Source organism: Bos mutus, chromosome 10 (assembly GCF_027580195.1).
Source record: "Bos mutus isolate GX-2022 chromosome 10, NWIPB_WYAK_1.1, whole genome shotgun sequence".
Lineage (NCBI taxonomy): Eukaryota > Metazoa > Chordata > Mammalia > Artiodactyla > Bovidae > Bos > Bos mutus.
The window spans coordinates 79,911,227-79,930,782 of NC_091626.1; the positions used below are offsets into that span (position 1 = coordinate 79,911,227).

Below are 19,556 nucleotides of genomic sequence, written 5' to 3' on the forward strand. Positions count from 1 at the left end.
AGATTTCACTAGACAAGTCCGCAGTTTCACCCTTATGGTTTTATCCTTACGGTGTGAAGTGATACCACTGTAGACCTTAAAGAATGGCTTATAGATAAGAAGAGCAGCCCAGACAAGGATCCTGTCTCTGCAAGGTTAATACATTACTGATATGTCTACTTTTAGAAACAACAAAAATACAATTCTATAATACATAACTTGCAAATCAACACTTAACTATAAATTGTGTATGTGTGCTCAGTCATGTCCAACTCTTTTGCAACCCCATGACCTGAAGCCTGTCAGGCTCCTCTGTCCAAAGGATTTCCCAGGCAAGAATACTGGAGTAGGTTGCCATTTCCTACTCCAGAGGATCTTCTGGACCCAGGAATAGAACCTGTGTTACCTAATAACAATTACAGGCTTTCCAAGTGGCTCAGTGATAAAGAAGCCGCCTGCCAAATAGTAGACTTGAGTTTGATCCCTGGGTCGGGCAGATCCCCTGGAGAAGGAAAAGAGAAGCCACTCCAGTATTCTTGCCTGGGAAATCCCACGGACAGAGGAGCCTAGTGGGCTACAGGCCGTGGGCTCACAAAAAGAGTCAGACAGGACTCGCGACTAAAGAACAACAAATGACAATTACAACATTAAAAAAATTAACACTGTTATAGTCTTTACCTGGCATTTTTACAACCTAAACACAGTATAAAGGGTAAAAACTAAAACTATAATTTAGAATGTGGAAGAAGAGAAAATGATCAATTATTTTAATTCCATAATGTAATTTTAATACCATGGTACATAACATAAACTCAGTCATGAAGGTGAAAATTGTTAAGTCCAGGAATTGACCTGTAAGGTCTTCATTAAAAAAAAATTAGTCAAGGACCATAAACTAGCAAATCTACCTTGTCTCCTTACATTAAAACACACTAAACAGAAATAAGGAACTAAAATCATTTTGGTTTCCTGCACCCTGTAGGTTAGAAGGAACAATATTTCCTGACACCGGAAAATAGCAAGTCAGTGGCTGAAGATGGTTTTCAAATGTGGGTAGAATATCATTTTAAGAGCTTTTAAAATTCTTAAGAGAATTTTCATTACCAGGCAGAGCTATGTTAGAACACAGCATAAAATTAAATATATAAAGCAGTACAGTATTTCTCAAATTTTCTACTTTAGTCCAAAAAATGTTATGACCTGTTTTATCTCATCACCTCTTTCTCACTAAACGCAATGGAAACCTCCAAGCCTGTTGACACAAATTGCTTTAGGAAGCTAAAGGTCTGCAGTGGTCAATACAAGTCAAAAGTGGCTCATGTGCTATTTCTGACTACAAAGGCTTAATACTCAGTACATGCCATCTAAAGTTCAAAATGAAAAAAAAAAAAAAAAAATGTATGTGGAATCAGGCCCTAAAAGCGTCTTTAGAATTCTCCACTGGACAGGGCAGCCCACTCAGATCTACCCACCCTCACCCTGACTGAGCTTAGCTACTGGAACAACTGCCTCTGTAAAACTATAAATTCTCAAAAAGAATTTTGTGATACAATATTTGAAGTCTCTTTAGGAAAGCCAATAACTAAGATATGATCAATAACTACTCCACATAACTGACCTTAAAAGCAAACTGTCATAGTTAAGACCCCCCCAAAGCCAACTCTACATTAAATTTTACCATTTAGGATTCTCCTTCCTGAAAAATGATTAAATTATTTGATACTCAACCAAAAGATCTATTTCAAGTCTGAGACAAAAAACGAGGAAGTCAAAGCACAACCACTTTCCTTCTTGCCATATACCTTCAAACACACCAAGTTACTTACTGCAGAGATTCGCTATGCAACCATTATCCCAGAGGGTTCCTGAACATCTCAAAAAGAGGTTCCTTGGTTCCTAATGATTATTTTATAATGGAAACGTGATCTCGGTATATTTTCATCCTGGACAAACAGGTCAGTAATGGAAGTATTTTGTTATCTATGCTTCTACTCACCCTCAGTAACATCCTGGGGGTTAGATGTCCGGTCACTGGCTGGATCCAGTGCAACCGTTGCCAGGGAAGTGGTGGCTCCAGACATCTCACTCATAGGCTCACTACGGCTGGTTTCCGGCACACTTTCCCGGGAGCTAAATCTTACTCGGGAACTGGATCGAGAGCTGAGGTCCGGACTGGTGTCGGACAAACCTGGAATGTCATCGATCTTTGTTGGTGTCACCATGAACCGAACTGAAGCCATCTTGGTGGTGGTTTCTGGAGGATGCATTTTTATTTTTCTCTTCCTTTATAAGGACAAGGAAAAAAGAAAACCCCTGCAAAACCCTTCTTCCTTTGCAGGCTACTTCTGATTGCAAAAATAGAAAAGATAACTAAAAACACGAAAAACAACCTTCAGTTACCTTGATTTACACCACACGAAAAGCCACTACATATAAGAATCCTTCTACTCAAGAATTCAAGCTGTCCTAAAAAGTGCAGTACCAACAGTTGAAAAATATTAAAAAAAAAAAAAAAAAAGACAAAACGATGCCAATCTCGTGTAACTTCGTTTCTTCAGAATGACGAGATATCTAGTTATCTCCTCTGGTCCAGGGATGTGGGCTCAGGGCCATGGTCAGAAAAGCAGGTGACGAAGCCTTTCTCGCCTCGACCCTAAGGTTTCGGCCGAGGTAGTTAGTCCTTTTTTTATCTGTAAATGTCCCACGGTTAGTTGAGCAAAGTGCGCACAAGCCCACCGTTATCAGACGAATACAGCATAAATCAGACTGCGAAACGGTGAATACCCGGCCACCTGTTGTGTATCAGGTGAATACCCCACAGGTCTGGCTGGGAGGAGGTGTGTGTAGAGCCACCCGATGTTTCTGAGGCCGATAATCCACTTGGGTCTGGTGGGAGAGGTGCGCACGCATAACGGGAAAAATAATCGCACACTCCGGCTGGAGGAGAATGAGGAGAGAAGGGTGAGCAGAGGCTGTAGGGGCAGAGCGGATTTCTGCCTTCAAGAGGCCTGCGGGGGTGGCTCGCCCGCTCTTCTGGCAGAAAGGTCCCTAGGATCTGGGAGGAGGCGGCTAGCTGATCGAGACTCCGCGGACTGCAGCTTAGGGTCGAGGCAGGTCGCTGCTAGTCAGTCCATTGAGCCCCCGACTGGCTCACTCGGTTTCTCTTACGCGTGACAGGACGAGCCACCCCTTTGCCGAAGAAGCTCTCTCCCCTACCAGAGCCCCGGCGCAAGGTCAGCTCTCGCTGTTCTTCCTTCGGGTTCTAAATGAAGAGGAGGTGGCCTCAGGCTGGCCCTGGCTGAGCTGGAGAGAGCAGCGAGGATGTGAGTAGGAGGAGGTCGCAGGTGCGGGATCTCGGCGCCAGCTGATGCGGGTGCGCGCGCAGCTGTTGTTTATGAGCCGGTAACTGTTTCAGAGCCACGGCGCGCGCAGGACGGCTGGAGCTGCCAGGGAGGGCGCCCCCTCCCTGGCCAGACGCCAGAGATGCAGTTACGTGACCTCGCCGCCCCCGGCCCCCGGCCCGGCGGGCTGGGCCCGCGCCGCCGCAGCCCCGCCCTTTCCTCCCCGCTCGTTCCTCATTCGAGGTTAACGGTCCGAAGAGAAGCCTAGGGGAGCGGTCGGAGGGCGGCACCGTCCCCACGAGCGCCTGAAAGCCCCGCCCAGTCTCTGCAGCCCGCGAGGTGGACGAGAGGGCTACGCGCATGCGCTCGCTCAGGTCGCGGCAGGGGTTGGGCCCCAGAGTCGGAGGCCCGGAGCAAGACGGGAATTGTAGTTGGGTGTGGGGGCCTCAGCTGCGTGCATTTGGAAAAACAAATGCTTTTCCTTCTAGGTCCTGCTGTCTTGCACCAACTCTAGAGGTGGAAGGATTTCAGGGAGCAGTGGAATACCCCATACTCTCAGAACCGCAAAAACCATCTCTACTGAATAACAGCATCCTGAAAATACCATTCATAATTTCTTTAAAAATCACAAACCCGACACCACCATATACCTCCAAAATGTATGGTATATATTGCATATGACCCTCATTGGAGTTTTTATGTAGTGGTATATCCCAAAGCATTGTATATTCAAATTTATACATACTTTGTGCTACATTTTCTATTTGCTGTCTTTTGGAAAAAATGCTGGTTTTTACAGGTATACACCTATCAAATATTCACATTGTACACCTTACATATATACAATTTTGTGTTTTACCTCAGTTAGACTGAAAGCTCCGTTAAAAAAACCATCTTTTAGACATGAAGATGACATTGAGATACTTTCTCTTGACTCCAGTGTTTTCTCTATTATTGCCACCATATTTTCCCTAGCATGTTTATTTAATGCATGAATAGAGGTGTTCAATAAATTTGACTCATCAATGTTTTGTTTGCAAGTTATTTCCTAGAGCTGTGATCAAGACATTTTTAATTTTTCCTAACTTTATTTATTGACATATAGTTGATTTACAATGTGCAATCTTTGCTGTACAGCAAAGTGACTCAGTCATACACATAGATATTTTTAAAAATATTTCTTTCCATTATGGTTTATCACAGGATACTGAATATAGTTCCCTGTACTATATGTAGGGCCTTGTTTATCAAAAGTCATTTAAAGTCAACAACCTGAGGCCTGACTTTGCCTGGTCCTTGCTCAGCACAAGTAAAAATGTTTATCATCCTTAATAATAGATGAGAACAGTATTGAAGACCTGAGCCAGGAAATCTCCTTTTATCACATGACACAAAGTCCACAGTCTGGTTGAAAAGATACAGGTAACAAAATGTAAACTAGATTCCTATTTAAAATGTAAATCTTCTCAAAGCTTGATTCTTTATAAAGCCTGCGATACTGATTCAGGCTCACAGTTTTCTTGCAGAAGCCAAGAAATTTAGCTCCCTGATCAGTTTTCTTTTCAGGCAGGCCTGCTGTTCAGTCTTACAGACATTCCCCTTATTAAAAAAAAATCCTAGATTTCTACAACATTGAATTTTGTCTCATACCACAGTGTATTTGCATTCACTTTATACTAAAAAGTCTCCCATTTCTGAGAACATCTCAGATACCTAGGAGATCTCCTAAGAAAAAAATCTTCGGTATACACACACCAATTTGAATTTTCCTTAGTCTACACCGTAGGTAGTATCGAAAATGCTAATCCTTCTTTGGCAGGTCAGGGACGCTTTTAAAGACAGAATCATAGTCTGCATTAAAAAAAAAAAGATAGGATTTGCTTGTTTTTTTAGCCACCCCACGCAGGAGCTTGCCACCCGAGGGGCAGCGGAAGCTGGGAGTCCTAACCACCAAGAATTCCCCTGAAGTTAAACACTTCCTTAGCAGAACCTTTTCCCTAGTCATTTGCAGAATTTCTAGCCTTTCTTCAAACATTAACCTCTAATAGGATAGGACAACTTTTTACAATCTCTTTAATGCTAAGAGCCTTAAGTGATGAGGCTAAGAAACCAAAAATTGCTTGACAGAAAATAAGTATCCCATTTCACCATTCTCATAAGTAATAGAACCGGAAATCATGTCTTTTACTAACTACGTATGACCCAAGTCTTTAGATTCTTTTTTTTTTTCTCTCAACAGTCAACTATTCTGAACTTTTCTGCTAGGACAGTCAGACAGCAGCATCAGTGAGAAATACATTTACCCCTTTCCAGGGCCAATCTTGATAAGTCAAATTTGGGCTGATATATGTTACAGTGGCACTAGGCAAACATTCAATTCATCGTCAAAAGTTCAGGAAGTACCGAATTGATAAGGAGAGGAAGAAGCAATCATTTCTTGAATCTTGTATTTTGCCTCATCATCCCTATGCTATGAAGAAATTGGATTACAAATTTATGGTTGCCCCATGATAGAAGCTCATGGCCTAAGAAATCTTCCAGGATTAAAAGAAAACCCTCCAAGATATTTCCAGAGGGGCAGTAAAAATGCATAAAGGCATTCCTATTCACAACGGTTGGATGAATTAAGATCCATCACTGAACTCTATCAACTTTAGAGGTGGAAGAGTACTTAGAAATGATGAGAAAAACGGAACTAAACAGGTTGACTTTCTCACAGTTATAGACGGGTGAATACTCATTTTCTGGCTTCCAATTCAACATCTTCCTCCTCCCATATAGCTGCTATTATTTTTCAAGCAACTCTTCCATTTTGAGTGAAATTTCATTTCAAGGGACAAAAAATTACTTAACTGACAACACGGGTATTTCTTACTGAGTGCTGACAGTTGCACAAGTCTTTTTCAAGCTTTCTTCCCCTACCCCAGCACCCTGCTATGACTCACAGCACAGCACGACTGCTACAGCAGTCACCCAGGTTTCTCTTCCAAGTGGTCTTGTTGTATCCCTGGGGTACTCTTCCCTCTCGTCTCCCTCGTTTTTTTTTTTTTTTAAACCACTTCTTTCTTCCCACAACATACAAAATAACAGCTCTTTGAAATCATTTTAATAACCTGGCAGTGATTCAAGGTACGAAAAGATTCAAATATCTCCCCTTGGACGGGGATGCTACCATGACTGCTTCACAACAAGCATAATCAAAGGCAAAGATGAGACCGGATTCGAGGAGTAAGGGTCGGAGCAAGCTTCCAGGCTCACAGACTGAAGAGCCTGGCTGCACAAAGTCTCTTGGGGGCTGGCAGGCAGCAGAAGACACACGAAATGTTAAGACATCCTCAGAGGACGGGGCGCGGCTGCTGGGTCATGAGCACCTTGAAGCGTTTCTTGATGGTGATTCGGTGTCGAGAGTATTTGTCGTCTGGGGAGAATCGAGCAGGGTGGGCCGAGCACGTCTGTTGTCCCAAAGGATCAAGCTTCTGCTCGAGGAGGAAAGAAAGAACATAATCTCAGCACTGGAATGGTGGGAAAACCCAATCCCTGGCCTCAAAAGGGAGATGGAGGCTGGGATGGGAAGTTCAGTTCAGTCGCTCAGTCGTGTCCGACTTTTTGCGACCCCATGAACCGCAGCACGCCAGGCCTCCCTGTCCATCACCAACTGCCGGAGTCTACCCAAACCCATGTCCATGGAGTCGGTGATGCCATCCAACTATCTCATCCTGTCTTCCCTTCTCCTCCTGCCCTCAATCTTTCCCAGCATCAGGGTCTTTTCAAATGAGTCAGCTCTTCGCATCAGGTGGCCAACGCATTAGAGTTTCAGCTTCAACATCAGGGGCCACGCAAAAACGGTAAACATGAAAACAGGAGACGCGACGGTAAGGTCTAGAAGCCACGCATTTCTGCTTCCATTAATGAATACCACGCGCGGCTTCTGGAGTTTTTAGTCCCGCCCCCGCCCAAGCAGCTAAGCAACTCACAGGCTCCTCTCGACCGCTCCTTCCAATGACATGCATCGCTAAGCTCACATCCAGCCCGTTTACCCTTCTCACCTTCAGCGTGTAGACCCGCTCTCCTTGCTCGTTGAGGTAATACTGGAGAAACATGATCACACCAAAGCAGAACGTTCCAATTCTGTCCGCAGCTGCCTCTAACTGAAAGCCTCACGTGTTGGTCAATTTCCTTCCTGTACAGCCGGAAGTCTCGCTCTGAAAGCACGCCGGGAAATGTAGTCCAGTTTATCTAGACTTTTCTCCAGCCGGACAGAAGGAGGCGCACTAGCGCAGAACTTGACCAGTTGCAACCCAGTTGCAATCTTGCAGGAGTTGTAAGACACGTGCAGTGTGCCCACTGTGGGCCTGGTACTGCTAGGGAGAGAGGGGGGTAGGGATGGATATAGATTAAACATAACTGAATACTATCCTGTTTTTATCTCAAGATGCACACCCATTTCAGAGGCAATGAGTTTCTAGTACCTGCAGAACTAAAGGCTCCAGGATCCAGAGCCTCCTTTACCTTAGGAAAGAAAGAAGATTTTCTTCCTTCCCCTATTTTACATCCGGTTCTCTCGCCCAGTTTCAAACATTGGCGGTAAAAATGCACGATGAGTATTCCATATTCTGGACGGCGAAAAGAGCGTGAAGTTATTTTACGAAACCGGTGAAGCATATTTTAGTGGTCGACCCAAGATTCGAACTCAGGTCTCTACCACAAATTCAACTCTCTGTAGTGGTGAGTAGTTAATAATAGCGTAATAAGATGCGCCTCTTAGAGGTATGGCGAATTTTTAAAAGAACGTACAAATAAATTCTCTTTATAGGATTTTGGTTTAAAGAAATGAAAATTGGAACCCAGATATCATTAACCGAGGTGATCATTGCGGTATGATTTATAATGGCGAAAAACGTTGGAAGATATATTAGCTTTATTACCAGAAAAACCTTAAAGTTTTTTTTTTTTTTTTTAAGTATAGTTTGTGTTTGCTTGTAGTTGTATAAAATATCTCAGTGAGGATCCGAATAAATCTGGTTTCCTCTGGCATAAAGAGCTCAACTTGGTTCCGGAAGGAGTGGAGGGGGACTTGCTGTGTAGTCCATTTTAAATAGTTTGACTTTTGAACGGTTCTGATGTACTACCCATTTTAAAAATTTAAATTATTTAACAAAATTTAAAACCGCAAAAATAATTTAACAAACCAACAAAAAAGACTTTTGGGTCTTGGAATTTTACTCTGAGTGGCAGTTTTTGATTAAGTGGGAAGCTTTTCAGCCCGGGGTAAGGCTGAGCCGTCTGTGGACTGCAGAGGCGATGGGAATAGTCTATTTGGGAACTGCAAAACAGCTTTCTAAGGAAATGATATGCATACAGCGAATCAGCACCCTTGGTACTGTGAGACAACCCTAATTTGAAACGTTCTCTTCGCTTGATCCTTAAATTTATTCAGACTATGTGCTCTGATTTTGGTTTAGAAAATACAGCAAACATTGAATTGTCAAGAGTTTGCCACAGTCTGCTGTTAATAGGAAGTCAGGTACAAAACTGGGTAGAATTGAAAGGCACAAAACTAGATATATTGGTGAAGAAGTGTATAGGGAACCAAGATGTAAAATTATGTGGCTGGGAACCTGAGAAATAATTTGCAGGTTGTCCTGAAGAGATACACAATTGTGTCGCCACACTCTGGTTTGGAGGGAGTTCCTGGTTATTGCCTACATACCAGAGTCCTTTGTGGAATATCCCTAACCTCACCCCATTTCCCCCTCCCCTCCCCCAACTGTAGAATGCCTTGAGTTCTAGATTCTAGTTCTGTTTTGATCTGATCTTTACCCTCCCTTCCTTGGATCCGTGTGTTTCTACTGGAGGTTACTCTCTGGGTCCTGGACCTGCCCGTCTCATTCTGGAGGCTTCCAGACAGCCACAGTTAGTGCCCAAACCTGAGACGATGTCTTCAGACGGAGGTGAGTCTGCCGGTAGGGGAGGGTCCCCTGCCACCAGCTTCCTCTTTAGCAATTCAAAACTTGACACTTTACTTGGGGACGAGCTCTCAGGGCTGACCTAGAGGGATGTGAGAACACCAGACACTACGAGAGGCATCACACTGGGGGAGGAGATGGTGCTGTTAATACTAGGGGTTGGGGAAGGAAGGGGGCCTCCTGGGTGGCAGATCAGAGCACCTCTGAGGAAAGTGCTGAGTAGAGAGAAGGGATGGTAGTTAGCAACTTGCTTCTCTGGAAGAGGGATACCTTCAATGTGTTTGTGTGGCAGGGGCAGGGATGTGTGCGGTACAGGGGACACAGGGGGGTTCCAGGGTAAGGCCCAAGTTCTGGTGTCTTCTTTAGGCAATTGGAGGCTGCTCTAGAATTTTGCCCTGAGAGAACTGATCTGGGGCCGCTCTCAATCTTACTGGGTGTAGGGAGTGGAAGCCTTGTCTGGAAAACTGTTCAGTGGGGCCATCTGTTGCCAAGTCCGTCGAGAACTGTCCTCCCAGAAGCTAGATGAGGAGGTGCAGTAAGTGCCTCTGCTCAGAGCCTCCTGGCTCCTTCCAGCCCCAGCGAGGGCTTCTCTTTTAGTGCGGGGAACAGTTTTCCTTGCTTTCCCAGGGTCAGGGGAGGTGGGTCACTCCAGCAGAGATGAGGATTGGGGCTTCCCTGAGACGCTCTGACTTTCTGCCTTTTGCAGAACTTAGGCCTCAGACCCATTTCACGGTGTTCCGTTCTTCAGGGAGTATTCCTGGTCCTCTGCTCTGTGCCTGAGGTGAAGAGTCTGCTCGTATTCCCTGTCTCCTTCAATGGTCAGGAAGCAGCAGAAGCTGAACGTTGTTAATTTGCCACCAGAATAATCTAAGAGGGGGAGGAGAGCAACCTGAAATAGGCAGATGATCTATTATTATTGAAAGTCCTAGGAGACACATGTCCTGATTAAGTACACGTTTTAACATATTTATCCTTGGTCTCTTTGACTAGAGTCCACATAGCCCCTGAGCTGTGTCTCAGACTTCATGGTCAGTGCCTTTCAAAAGTGGACCCTAAATTTCTGACATTAGGAGTTTCAAGCAGAAGGATCACAGATAACATTTGAGTATGTCCAGCATCTACTTAAAGCTCTGGAAACCTCCCTTCCCACACTGCCCTCCCTTTACCCATTTCCTGGCTCTTATCTGGTCATTCCTGGCTGTTAAGTAACAAAATTTCTGGGAACAAAACCTCTAACCCACACATCCCCTCCTGGGAAGAGTGCTTCTGTGAGTGGTGGCAGGGATCACAGAGAAGCTGGGAGCAGGGTCCAGGTGGCTTGAACATGTTTGGAATGTACCTGTATGCTGGGTGGCATTGTTATGGAGTATGAGCTCGTAGGTCCAAGGTCACTGCAGCTTCCCTAGTGCAGTCATTCTCAACAGGGAGTAAGGGACATCAGAAACACTTGGGGGACATTTGCAAATATATGCATTCCTACTCACTCACTTGCTGAGAGTCGGTGCTCTGCTTCTTCGGGGACTAGAGTTGAACTCAGATGACCTAGCTCTCGCTCTCTTTTTCTGCTACTCTATCCCCTCTTTTTGTCTCTACAGCATCTCCATTGCCAGGATCGGACAGGACCGTGAATCCTGGCACCGCCCTGTCTCCTTTCACTGCACTTACCTTCCCCCAACCTGCTCCTGGCCCACCAGACCCACCACCATGGGAGCCGCCCTCGCAGCCCCCTGTGCCTTCAGCATTCTCTCCAGGCAACCCTCTGGTGCTCTCTGCTTTCCCCAGCCCGTTGTTGGTGACCGGGGATGGGGGCCCTGGCCCCAGTGGAGCCGGAGCTGGCAAAGTCATTGTCAAAGTCAAGACAGAAGCCGGGTCAGCTGAGCCCTCTCAGACTCAGAACTTTATCCTAACTCAGACAGCCCTCAGTTGGATTGCCTCTGGCGCTCCCTGCGGGGGTCCTGAGAGTCCTGCCCCCGGGCTCCTGACAGCCTCTAATGTGAAGACCCTTCTGCCCACTAAGGCTGTTGGGCTGAACCAGGAGGGTGTCCCATGCCTTCCTGCTCAGGCTCCACCACCAGCTGCCCAACTGGCCCCCATCGTACCCCCAGAAAAGGCTTGGCCAGGGTCACAAGGGACAACCGGGGAAGGAGGTCCTATGGCCACCCGATCCAAGCCCTCAGTGGGTGACCTCTTCTATACCTCCAAGGGTGTTTATGAGAACTTCCGGCGCTGGCAGCGCTACAAACCCTTGGCACGAAGGCACTTATCCCAGAGTCCTGATGCAGAGGCCCTTTCCTGCTTTCTTATGTAAGTGGGGAGACCGAAGATTCATTATCCTAGAGGCTTTTAAATGAGGAGGGTTTGGGGATGGACAAAGTGGTTAGGCTATTTAGGGATACTTGAGGGCAGGTCGTGAGGGTGATGAAGATGCTATGAGAATTAAAATAACAATGCAACAAACCTCTTTACCCATGTCCCAGAGGATAATAAGCCTCAGGTGTCTTCTTTCAAGTGATCCTCACAATCCTACACATTCAGGCAGGCATTTTTCTGGTCATCCTCATTTATGGATGAGAAGGCTAATGCTCAGAGTGGTAATAGGAACCCAGGTCTCTAATAAGGAGTGCCAGGGCCCTCTTGTGCTATTTTACTACCTTTTTTTTTAAAAAAATTATTATTTATTTGGGCCCGTGCTGGGTCCTCGTTGCTGTAAGAACTCTTCTCTAGCTGTGGTGAGCGGGGGCCACTCTCCAGTTGTGGTGCTTAGGCCTCTCACTGCTGTGGCTTTTCTTGTTGCAGAGCACGGGCTCTAGAGTGAGCCAGCCTCATTATCTGCGGCTCCTGGACTCTTGAGCACAGCTCAGTAGTTGTGGATTAGTTGACTCGAGGCATGTGGGATCTTCCCAGATCAGGGATTGAACCATGTCTCCTGCATTGGCAGGCAGATTCTTTACCACTGAGCTACCAGGGAAGCCCTTAATTATCTTTTGACATGGAGTTGAACTGTCCAAACCGACTCGGATGAGGAGCGCTGGGAGGGGAGGATGGTGTGGTGCCAGGCCAAGGAGCTCATGTACCACGCTATCTACTATCCTGTTTTATTTTGTTTCAGGGTTTTGGGCCATGCCTAGCAGCTTGTGGGAATCTTAGATCCCCATCTAGGGATTGAACCAGGGTCCACAGCAATGAAAGGGCCAAGTCCTAGCCACTGGACTACCAGGGAATTCCACATACAGCTCCCTGTTTTATTAGGAGAAGTCAAGTTGAAATAGGAGTCAAGTCAAGGGAAGTGGCAGAGCTCACTTGGGTTCCCCGGTGGCTCAGATGGCAAAGAATCCACCTCCAATGCAGGAGACCTGGGTTCGATCCGTGGGTTGGGAAGATCCCTGCAGGAGGAAATGGAAACCCAGTATTCTGGGTTGGATTCTTGCCTGTAGAATTCCATGGACAGAGGAGCCTGGCAGGCTGCAGTCCGTGGGGGTCCGTCTCTCACATACGACTGAGAGACTAATACTTGGTCTAGAGCTCACTTAGTGGCCAAGGGCTGGGCCCCACCACTTACTAGGTGTGTCATCCTGGGTCCTGGCGCCAGTTTCTTTGCTCTCAGCTTTCTCATGTAGCTAAAGGGGATGGTTACTTACGCAGAGAGTTGCTGAGATGAAATGAGTTACTGTATGTGAAATGCTTAGCAGAGCGCCTAGCACAGAGAATGCCTCATCAAATGGCAGCTGCTATTGTTGTTGTTATTGTTATTATAAAAAGGCAATCTAGAAGAGAAAAAGAACTCACAAAAGGCCAGAATGTCTGTGCGGAGTGGATGCTTGGCCTGGGAGCCCAGGGTCACTGGCTATTAATGTTTATAAAGCAAAGTCATTAACCATCTGGGGAATTTTCTCTTCTTCCCACTAAGAACTCTGCCTTCCTCAACTGCACTCTCAACATTTTGTGTAAACCATCATATAACAATATGCCACCTCCCGTACTTAACCTTTGGGCTTCTCAGGTGGCACTAATGGTAAAGAACCTACCTGCTAATGCAGGAGATATAAGAGACGAGGGTTCAATCTCTGGGTTGGGAAGATCCTCTGGAGAAGGGAATGGCAATCCACTCCAGTATTATTGCCTGGAGAATCCCATGGACAGAGGAGCATGGTAGGCTACAGTCTGTGGGATTACAAAGAGTTGGACATGACTGAAATGATTTAATATACACATCTCTTACTGGACTTGAAAAAAAATGAACATCATGTTCCTCCAGTGGCTGAAGCCCTAAGGGAATCTCCCTTTCCTTCCTGACTCTGGAGTGAATTATTCAAAAGGCTCCCTCAAAGTCCTTGGTGTAGATCACTCTCCACTTTCTCCAGACAGCTCTGGGTGTCTTAGAGTCTGGGAATCTGAATTTCTCACTCCTGGCCTATTTCTGTTCCCTACATTCAGGGGCTCTGGGCAGGGTCTCCAGACCAGACCCTCTGCCACAGTCACCCGGGAGGCTGGTAAAATGCTCAGTCCGGTGATTCTGGGGGCACTGGGATCCATGTTTATAACAAGCTTCCCCAGGTGATTCTAGGCACAATAATGTTTGAGGATTCACAGGAAGTCAGAAAGGCAAAAATAAATCACAAAGAGCTCAAAGAGTATTGATATTTGATTGTGATGGGGTATCCTGGAGGCAAAAAACGCTTAAAAAGCAACAAGTAAAAACACCCCACAGCCTTTGAATTAGATTCATTTGGGTTAGTGAGTGCCTTTTTTTTTTGGAAATGTAAGAGCCTTTGGGCAGGGTTCAGCTTACTTTACAATGAATAACCTGAGTGCTTTCTTCCTTGTGTTTGGTTGAAGATAGTACTGTGAGAATTCAAGGTAGTTGATTTTAAAAGATGGGGAGAACTGTCTGATTTTCTGTGAGGATTGTAAATTTCAGTGGGAAGAAAGACCAGTGTGGTAAACGGCTGGCTGGAGGTGGGGGGTCTGGAGTCTAATCCGCAGTGGGATGTGACAGGGACCTGGAGATGCCTGATCTGATGAGGGGGAGGGGGTGTGCACTGAGGTGGGGGTCAGGGCAGGTGGGTGGCGGGTACACTTGTAGACTGTGACTGACCCAATGGGGGTTTTAGCCCAGTGCTTCGTTCCCTGGCCCGGCTGAAGCCCACGATGACCCTGGAGGAGGGACTGCCCAGGGCTGTGCAGGAGTGGGAGCGTACTAGCAACTTCGACCGGATGATCTTTTACGAGATGGCAGAAAAGTGAGTCCCAGCAAACCTCATGCTCCCTGGGGGCGGGGGTGGGGGTGGTGGTGGTGCTACTTTGAGGGCAGGTAAGAGGCTTGGGTCTGGGCTGTGGGTGGTTGCTCTAAGGGATGCTGGAGGAAGGGTATACACTAGCAGAGGGCCTCCTGGATCCTCGCTGCTTCTCCCACCATCTTGGCTCTTGGGACTTTTCTGTCCTGTCTCCTCTTGGAAGCTTTCCCTTCTCCAGGTCTTGAGTTATGTAGGGGCTTTGATATTGAAGCCCTTAGGATGGGATTGGATCCCAATTGGTGTAAAAATCCTATACTGAAGGGAACCTAATGAAGAAGAGGTTTAAGCCGTACTACGCAGGTTCTTTCTACCTCACCGACCAGGTAGCACCTTGGGGTCACCACTCCTGTGGAAACAGTGGCACAGGAATCGTTTAGCCCATTGCCTCAGGGAAGGGCTTTTTCTTAAGGAGGTTTGTCCAGGGAAGGTCCTGGATGTCCAGGGTGGTCTTCTGGCTCATATCCCCCATTCCTCCATGATAATCTCCTTGGTTAAAAAAGTAACTCAGGAAAACGAACCCTATCCTCCAAGCTTGGCTATCACTTTCTCCCTGGAATCTTCTGGACCCAGACTTCCTAGATTGACCCTTCTGGGATCCTAGTCCCAGCCTCAGGCCTCCTGGGTCACAGCACTGCCTCCTAGTGGGAAGTTCCTTGAATTGCAACTCTGTCTCGGCTTCAGGAATGCAGCCATGCTTTATGGTTGTAGGCATAGGCAGATAGGCAGATGAGGATCTTGCCAGGTGTGGCACAGGCCTGACTGAACTCAACAAGCCTTTATTAATCTGTGTACCCTCGATGTTGAGTGGGATAGGGTATGAAAAAGCCATGATTCTGTCCTGTAAAGCTTACAAGCTCTAGATTCTTAAGATTAGTTTCTTAATAAGCTAAGTGACAGCTGCAGGGAGAGGGGCTATGTGGTGATCTTGTGAGGGTTTTCTAGAACTGTTATTCATTCGGCCATCTGTGAGCAGATCCCCTGGGTTTTTAATGAATCATGGTCTTCTCAGCACTGCCTGGGCCTTCTGCACCCCCTGCAGGTTCATGGAGTTTGAGGCTGAGGAGGAGATGCAGATTCAGAACACACAACTGATGAGTGGGCCCCAGAGCCTGCCTCCTGCAGCCCCTCTGAAACTTGATCCTCCGGGACCACCTGTCCCTGAGGTTTGCCCGCAGCCAGGTAAGGCCACCCAGTGCCAACAGGAGCCTGTGGGCCAGGAGCTCAGAGGGAGTCACAGAAACCAGTCACTTCCATCCAGGGAGTGGCATGTGATGTTCCAAACAGGACAGGCATAAGTTCCCTTTGTCCCAGACTAGATGTTGATCGTGGCCAAGTAAACCAACAGCTCTCTCACTGAGACTGTAATTGAGGCACATGATGCCTCATCTGCCTAACAAATGAGGGCTGGACCAGGGGCCTTTGTAGAATTTCAGGGATTCTGAGAATCCTCCTCCAGATTCTCAGTCCTTCTAGCTCCTAAGTATTCTCCCCTAGCTGGTACTGTTGTCAGGTCGGCCAGATCCAGTCTGGAACCATCTCAGTGTACCCAGGTCACTGCCTTACAAGTGGGGAGTGGGGATGGGAGAGGGTGGGAGGCAGGAGTTGAGGTCTCAGCACTGCTTTCCATTTCTGCTTCCCGCCTCGCCCCTCAGTGTACATTCCCAAGAAGGCGGCCTCCAAAGCACGGGCTCCCCGCCGGCGGCAGCGCAAAACCCAGAGGCCTCCAGCCCCTGAGGCCCCCAAGGAGATCCCATCAGAGGCGGTGAAAGAGTACGCCGACATCATGGAAGGGCTGGTGGGGAGCCACTCGGCCACTGAGGAGTCAGATGGGAGACAGGAAGAGCAAGAACAGCAGCCAGAGGAAAGGATATATCCAGATGCTGGTTTTCTGAGCTATATCGATGAGCTGTGTTCTCAGGAGGTCTTTGTCTCCAAGGTGGGCTAGCCCAGGGGGTGTGGTTTCTAGCAGACCCTGGGGTGGGAACTCCAGGGAAGATCTATGGTTTTGCCCGAGGCCTTTGGGAACTAGACTGTCTTCGGTGCTGAGGAAAGTCTGTATGTAGCTGGTGGTTTCCAACCACCCAGGTAGAGGGTGGTGAGTGGGGAGGTGCGTGACTGCTTCTTGGTTCATGTTACCTCCTCTCAATGACTCCCACCACTTTCACTTCTGTTCCCCAGGTGGAAGCTGTCATTCACCCTCAGTTTTTGGCAGATATGCTGTCCCCAGAACAACAGAGGGATCCCTTGGCCTTAATTGAGGAGCTGGAACAAGAAGAAGCACTCAGTCTTGCCCAGGTAAACCTGGGAGGTAGAGAATATCAGAATGAAAAACTTATGTGGCTTCGTCCAACCTTACACTGTCTTGGATGATGCGGCTTCTGGAGAGGGACAGCTTTAGCATCCAGCTTTGGGTGTAGAACAACAGACGAGGGACCATGGAAAAGGGGAGTTTAGGGCTCAAAGCATTGCAGGAATAAGACCCAATAAGGTGGAGAAAAAGAGCGGTGGTACCTGGCTTTGATACCCTCACTTAGGCCACTTGCTTGTATCCCCTGTCCTGCCTAAATACCATCTCCCCCCACCCGGCCTGCTACCCCTTCTCACAACCACGTATAGAACAGCATTTGTCCGTTCTCCTTCCAGCTGGTCCAGAAGCGACTCCTGGCCTTGGAAGAGGAGGAGGATGCCGAGGCACCTCCAAGTTGCAGTGGAGCCCAGTCAGATTCAAGTCCTTCTATTTCTGATGAGGATGAAGATGGGGGTGGGCGGCTTCGGCCCTCACCTGGGCCTCAGGGGGCTGGGGGCTCCCTCCGCCTTGGAAAGGCTGCTTCTCTCGGAGAGCGAGCAAGAGAAGTATCTGGTGGGCAGGAGCCGGCCCTACGTGGCCTGAGGGTGATGGGCAGGGATGGGAACACCCTGCCAACCCCCAGCGGCTGGGGCCTGCAGCTAGAACTTGCAGCTCCACAGGGTACTCAAGGGCCCCCGAGTATAGAGAAAAGAGGGCCTGGGGAAGTTACAAACCAGATATCCCCACCGCAGGATGGCCTCCAGGGAGATGCTGGGTCCCCTGGGCGCTCCCTGGGCACTGACAGGACTTCTGAGACTCTGCCCCTTCGCTGGCAGGAAGGCCCCCAGCTAGAGCTCGTTCCCAGTTTGGATGTTGGACTTGCAGGGCTGGCTCCTCTGCAAGGACAGGGGTTAGAAAAGCAGACCCTGGGGCTGCCCCCAGGACAAGCGGTAGAGGGTCTTGGAGTGGCTCCTCAGAGCATGGAGCCATCGGTATTGTCCCAGAAAAGCTCTTCAGAGGCCACGTGGGGAGATGACAGTGGTCTCCCCACAGTTCAGAGTTATGATCAGAACCCTTCACCTAGACCAGCTGGGAATAGGGACGAGGCCAGGGCTTCTCTCAGCCAGAGACTGTGGCTCAGCAGTGAGGTGGATGCTGCCGACTTGGAGTTGCCCTTACAAATCGAGGAGATCGTAGAGAACCTCCATGAGAGGGAATGTGTAACTGAGCCTCGGGGGGGCGGCCAGGCATTGGGCTCTAGAAGCAGAATTTCCCTGGGCCCTAGAGAAGCCTTGGCACCCCGGGACGTGGGAAGCAGTGCAGTTCCCTGTGGAGACACGGATGGCACAGTTCCCCTAGAAGAGAGAAACTATTGTGGCCTGGCGGAACCTCAGACGGCCAATAGCCCGGCCTCGAGGCCTAGAAAGGACATGGCACAGAGCCCTGGGACTCTGCAGGATCCTCGTGATCTGTGGCCTGAAGATTGCCCCCCTTTGCTAGAAAGCAGAATCGGGGCCTCTACACTGGGGGCTTCTAAAGAAACACTCCTGCCTGCAAGTCAAGGCAGTATCCTTATCCTGGGGACCCAGGACACCTTTCCTGAGGCCAGCCCAGAGGCAGGGAGCAGTGGCAATTCCATTTCTCCTCTGTTGGAAACCACGTATGTCGACATACTAGACGTCAGGGATGCCTGTGGCCTCCAGCTGGAGGTCAGCGAGGATATTTGCCCCCTAAGTTTTAATTCTTATGACCCCCAAGGAGAAGGCAGGGAGAATACTGATTTATCTGAGCCTAAAGACCTTGCTCCCTTACCAGGGGATCAAGAATCTTCTGGCCATGGGAACCCCAAATCAATACCTCCTCACCAGGGCCTTAGAAGCACTTCCCCCAGCTGGGGAACCAAGGATGCCTTAGTTGCGAGAGAAGCCTCTCCTGTTATTGAAGCATACAGTTCAGCAGATGGGGCCAAAGCTGAGGAGGAAGGGGAGGAGGAAGACAAGGAGCTCTCTAACTTTGCCTACCTCTTAGCCTCTAAACTTAGCCTCTCGCCGAGGGGGGTTCCCCTCAGTTCTTGCCCTGCTTCAGGCTTGCTCGCCTCAGGGCATTCTCAGGGGACCCAGAGAGCATCGCACTCCCTTACTCCTAAGCCAGCAGGCCTCAGCCAGCCTCCTGCTGCCGAGTCTGGGAAGCGAGCCTTAGTTGGAGGACCAGTCCCTGTTGAAAAGAGGCCTTTACAGGGAGATGAACCTACAGCGCCTGGGGAGAAACCAGTGGCTCTGGGAGTGATTCGCACCTCACAGCCTCGTAAAAGAAAGCGTGATGGTTTCTCCAAGAGCAGGAGGAAGAAACGCCGTCGCAGCCAGTAGGGGACAGCCGGGCCATCCTGTCCCACCTGCCAATCCCTGTGGGTGGGGGCCCCCGGAGTAGACTCCCTGGCAGCCTGTGAACACTTGCTCTCAGCCGTATGTTGTTTTGTTGTTCTGTGCTTGGGGCAGAAGGGTGTCACGTTGGCTAGGTTGGAGGTGGTCCCCTGGGTGAGAGGTTGGGGGAAGTACCTTTGGAAGTTGTATGAGAAAAAAAAATAAAGATTTTGTTGTTGGACAATGCTCTCCATGTGCCCTCACTTCTTTGCTGCTAGATGGGGTAAGATGCTGCAAAGGAGAAAGGAGGTGGGGGCGGCCTGATTTGA

General features: G+C 48.3%; 3 protein-coding genes across 4 annotated transcripts in view; 1 reads left to right on the forward strand and 2 right to left on the reverse strand.

Moving 5' to 3' along the window:
- Positions 1-3,576, reverse strand: part of SLC12A6 (solute carrier family 12 member 6) — an 84,972-nt gene extending 81,396 nt beyond the window's left edge. Inside the window, exon 1 of one of the 2 annotated variants that reach the window (XM_005908762.3) lies at positions 1,976-3,576. In XM_005908762.3, coding sequence (XP_005908824.1) covers positions 1,976-2,246 — 271 coding nt within the window. In that variant the 5' untranslated portion in view covers positions 2,247-3,576. The remainder of the gene's footprint in view (positions 1-1,975) is intronic. The other variant, XM_070378272.1, reaches the window with a different exon arrangement.
- A 2,835-nt stretch (positions 3,577-6,411) lies between these two features.
- Positions 6,412-7,504, reverse strand: NOP10 (NOP10 ribonucleoprotein). Its single transcript, XM_005908760.3, has 2 exons — positions 7,367-7,504; positions 6,412-6,796 (listed from the first exon to the last, which is right to left on the reverse strand). The coding sequence occupies exons 1-2, from the start codon at positions 7,418-7,420 to the stop codon at positions 6,656-6,658; spliced, it is 195 nt and encodes a 64-aa protein (XP_005908822.1). The 5' UTR covers positions 7,421-7,504; the 3' UTR covers positions 6,412-6,655.
- A 1,736-nt stretch (positions 7,505-9,240) lies between these two features.
- Positions 9,241-19,233, forward strand: NUTM1 (NUT midline carcinoma family member 1). Its single transcript, XM_005908759.2, has 7 exons — positions 9,241-9,271; positions 10,882-11,590; positions 14,398-14,526; positions 15,620-15,759; positions 16,233-16,516; positions 16,759-16,875; positions 17,224-19,233. The coding sequence occupies exons 1-7, from the start codon at positions 9,256-9,258 to the stop codon at positions 19,231-19,233; spliced, it is 3,405 nt and encodes a 1,134-aa protein (XP_005908821.2). The 5' UTR covers positions 9,241-9,255.
- Positions 19,234-19,556: the final 323 nt, after the last annotated feature.

Bases quoted from the DNA above. Each gene is read 5' to 3' on its own strand.
- NOP10 (XM_005908760.3), bottom strand. From the start codon at position 7,420: ATGTTTCTCCAGTATTACCTCAACGAGCAAGGAGAGCGGGTCTACACG. The intron at 6,797-7,366 runs GTGAGAAGGGTA...CTCCTCGAGCAG, and splicing joins AGCGGGTCTACACGCTGAAG to AAGCTTGATCCTTTGGGACA.
- NUTM1 (XM_005908759.2), top strand. The intron at 15,760-16,232 runs GTAAGGCCACCC...CTCGCCCCTCAG, and splicing joins TGAGGTTTGCCCGCAGCCAG to TGTACATTCCCAAGAAGGCG. The intron at 16,876-17,223 runs GTAAACCTGGGA...TTCTCCTTCCAG, and splicing joins AAGCACTCAGTCTTGCCCAG to CTGGTCCAGAAGCGACTCCT.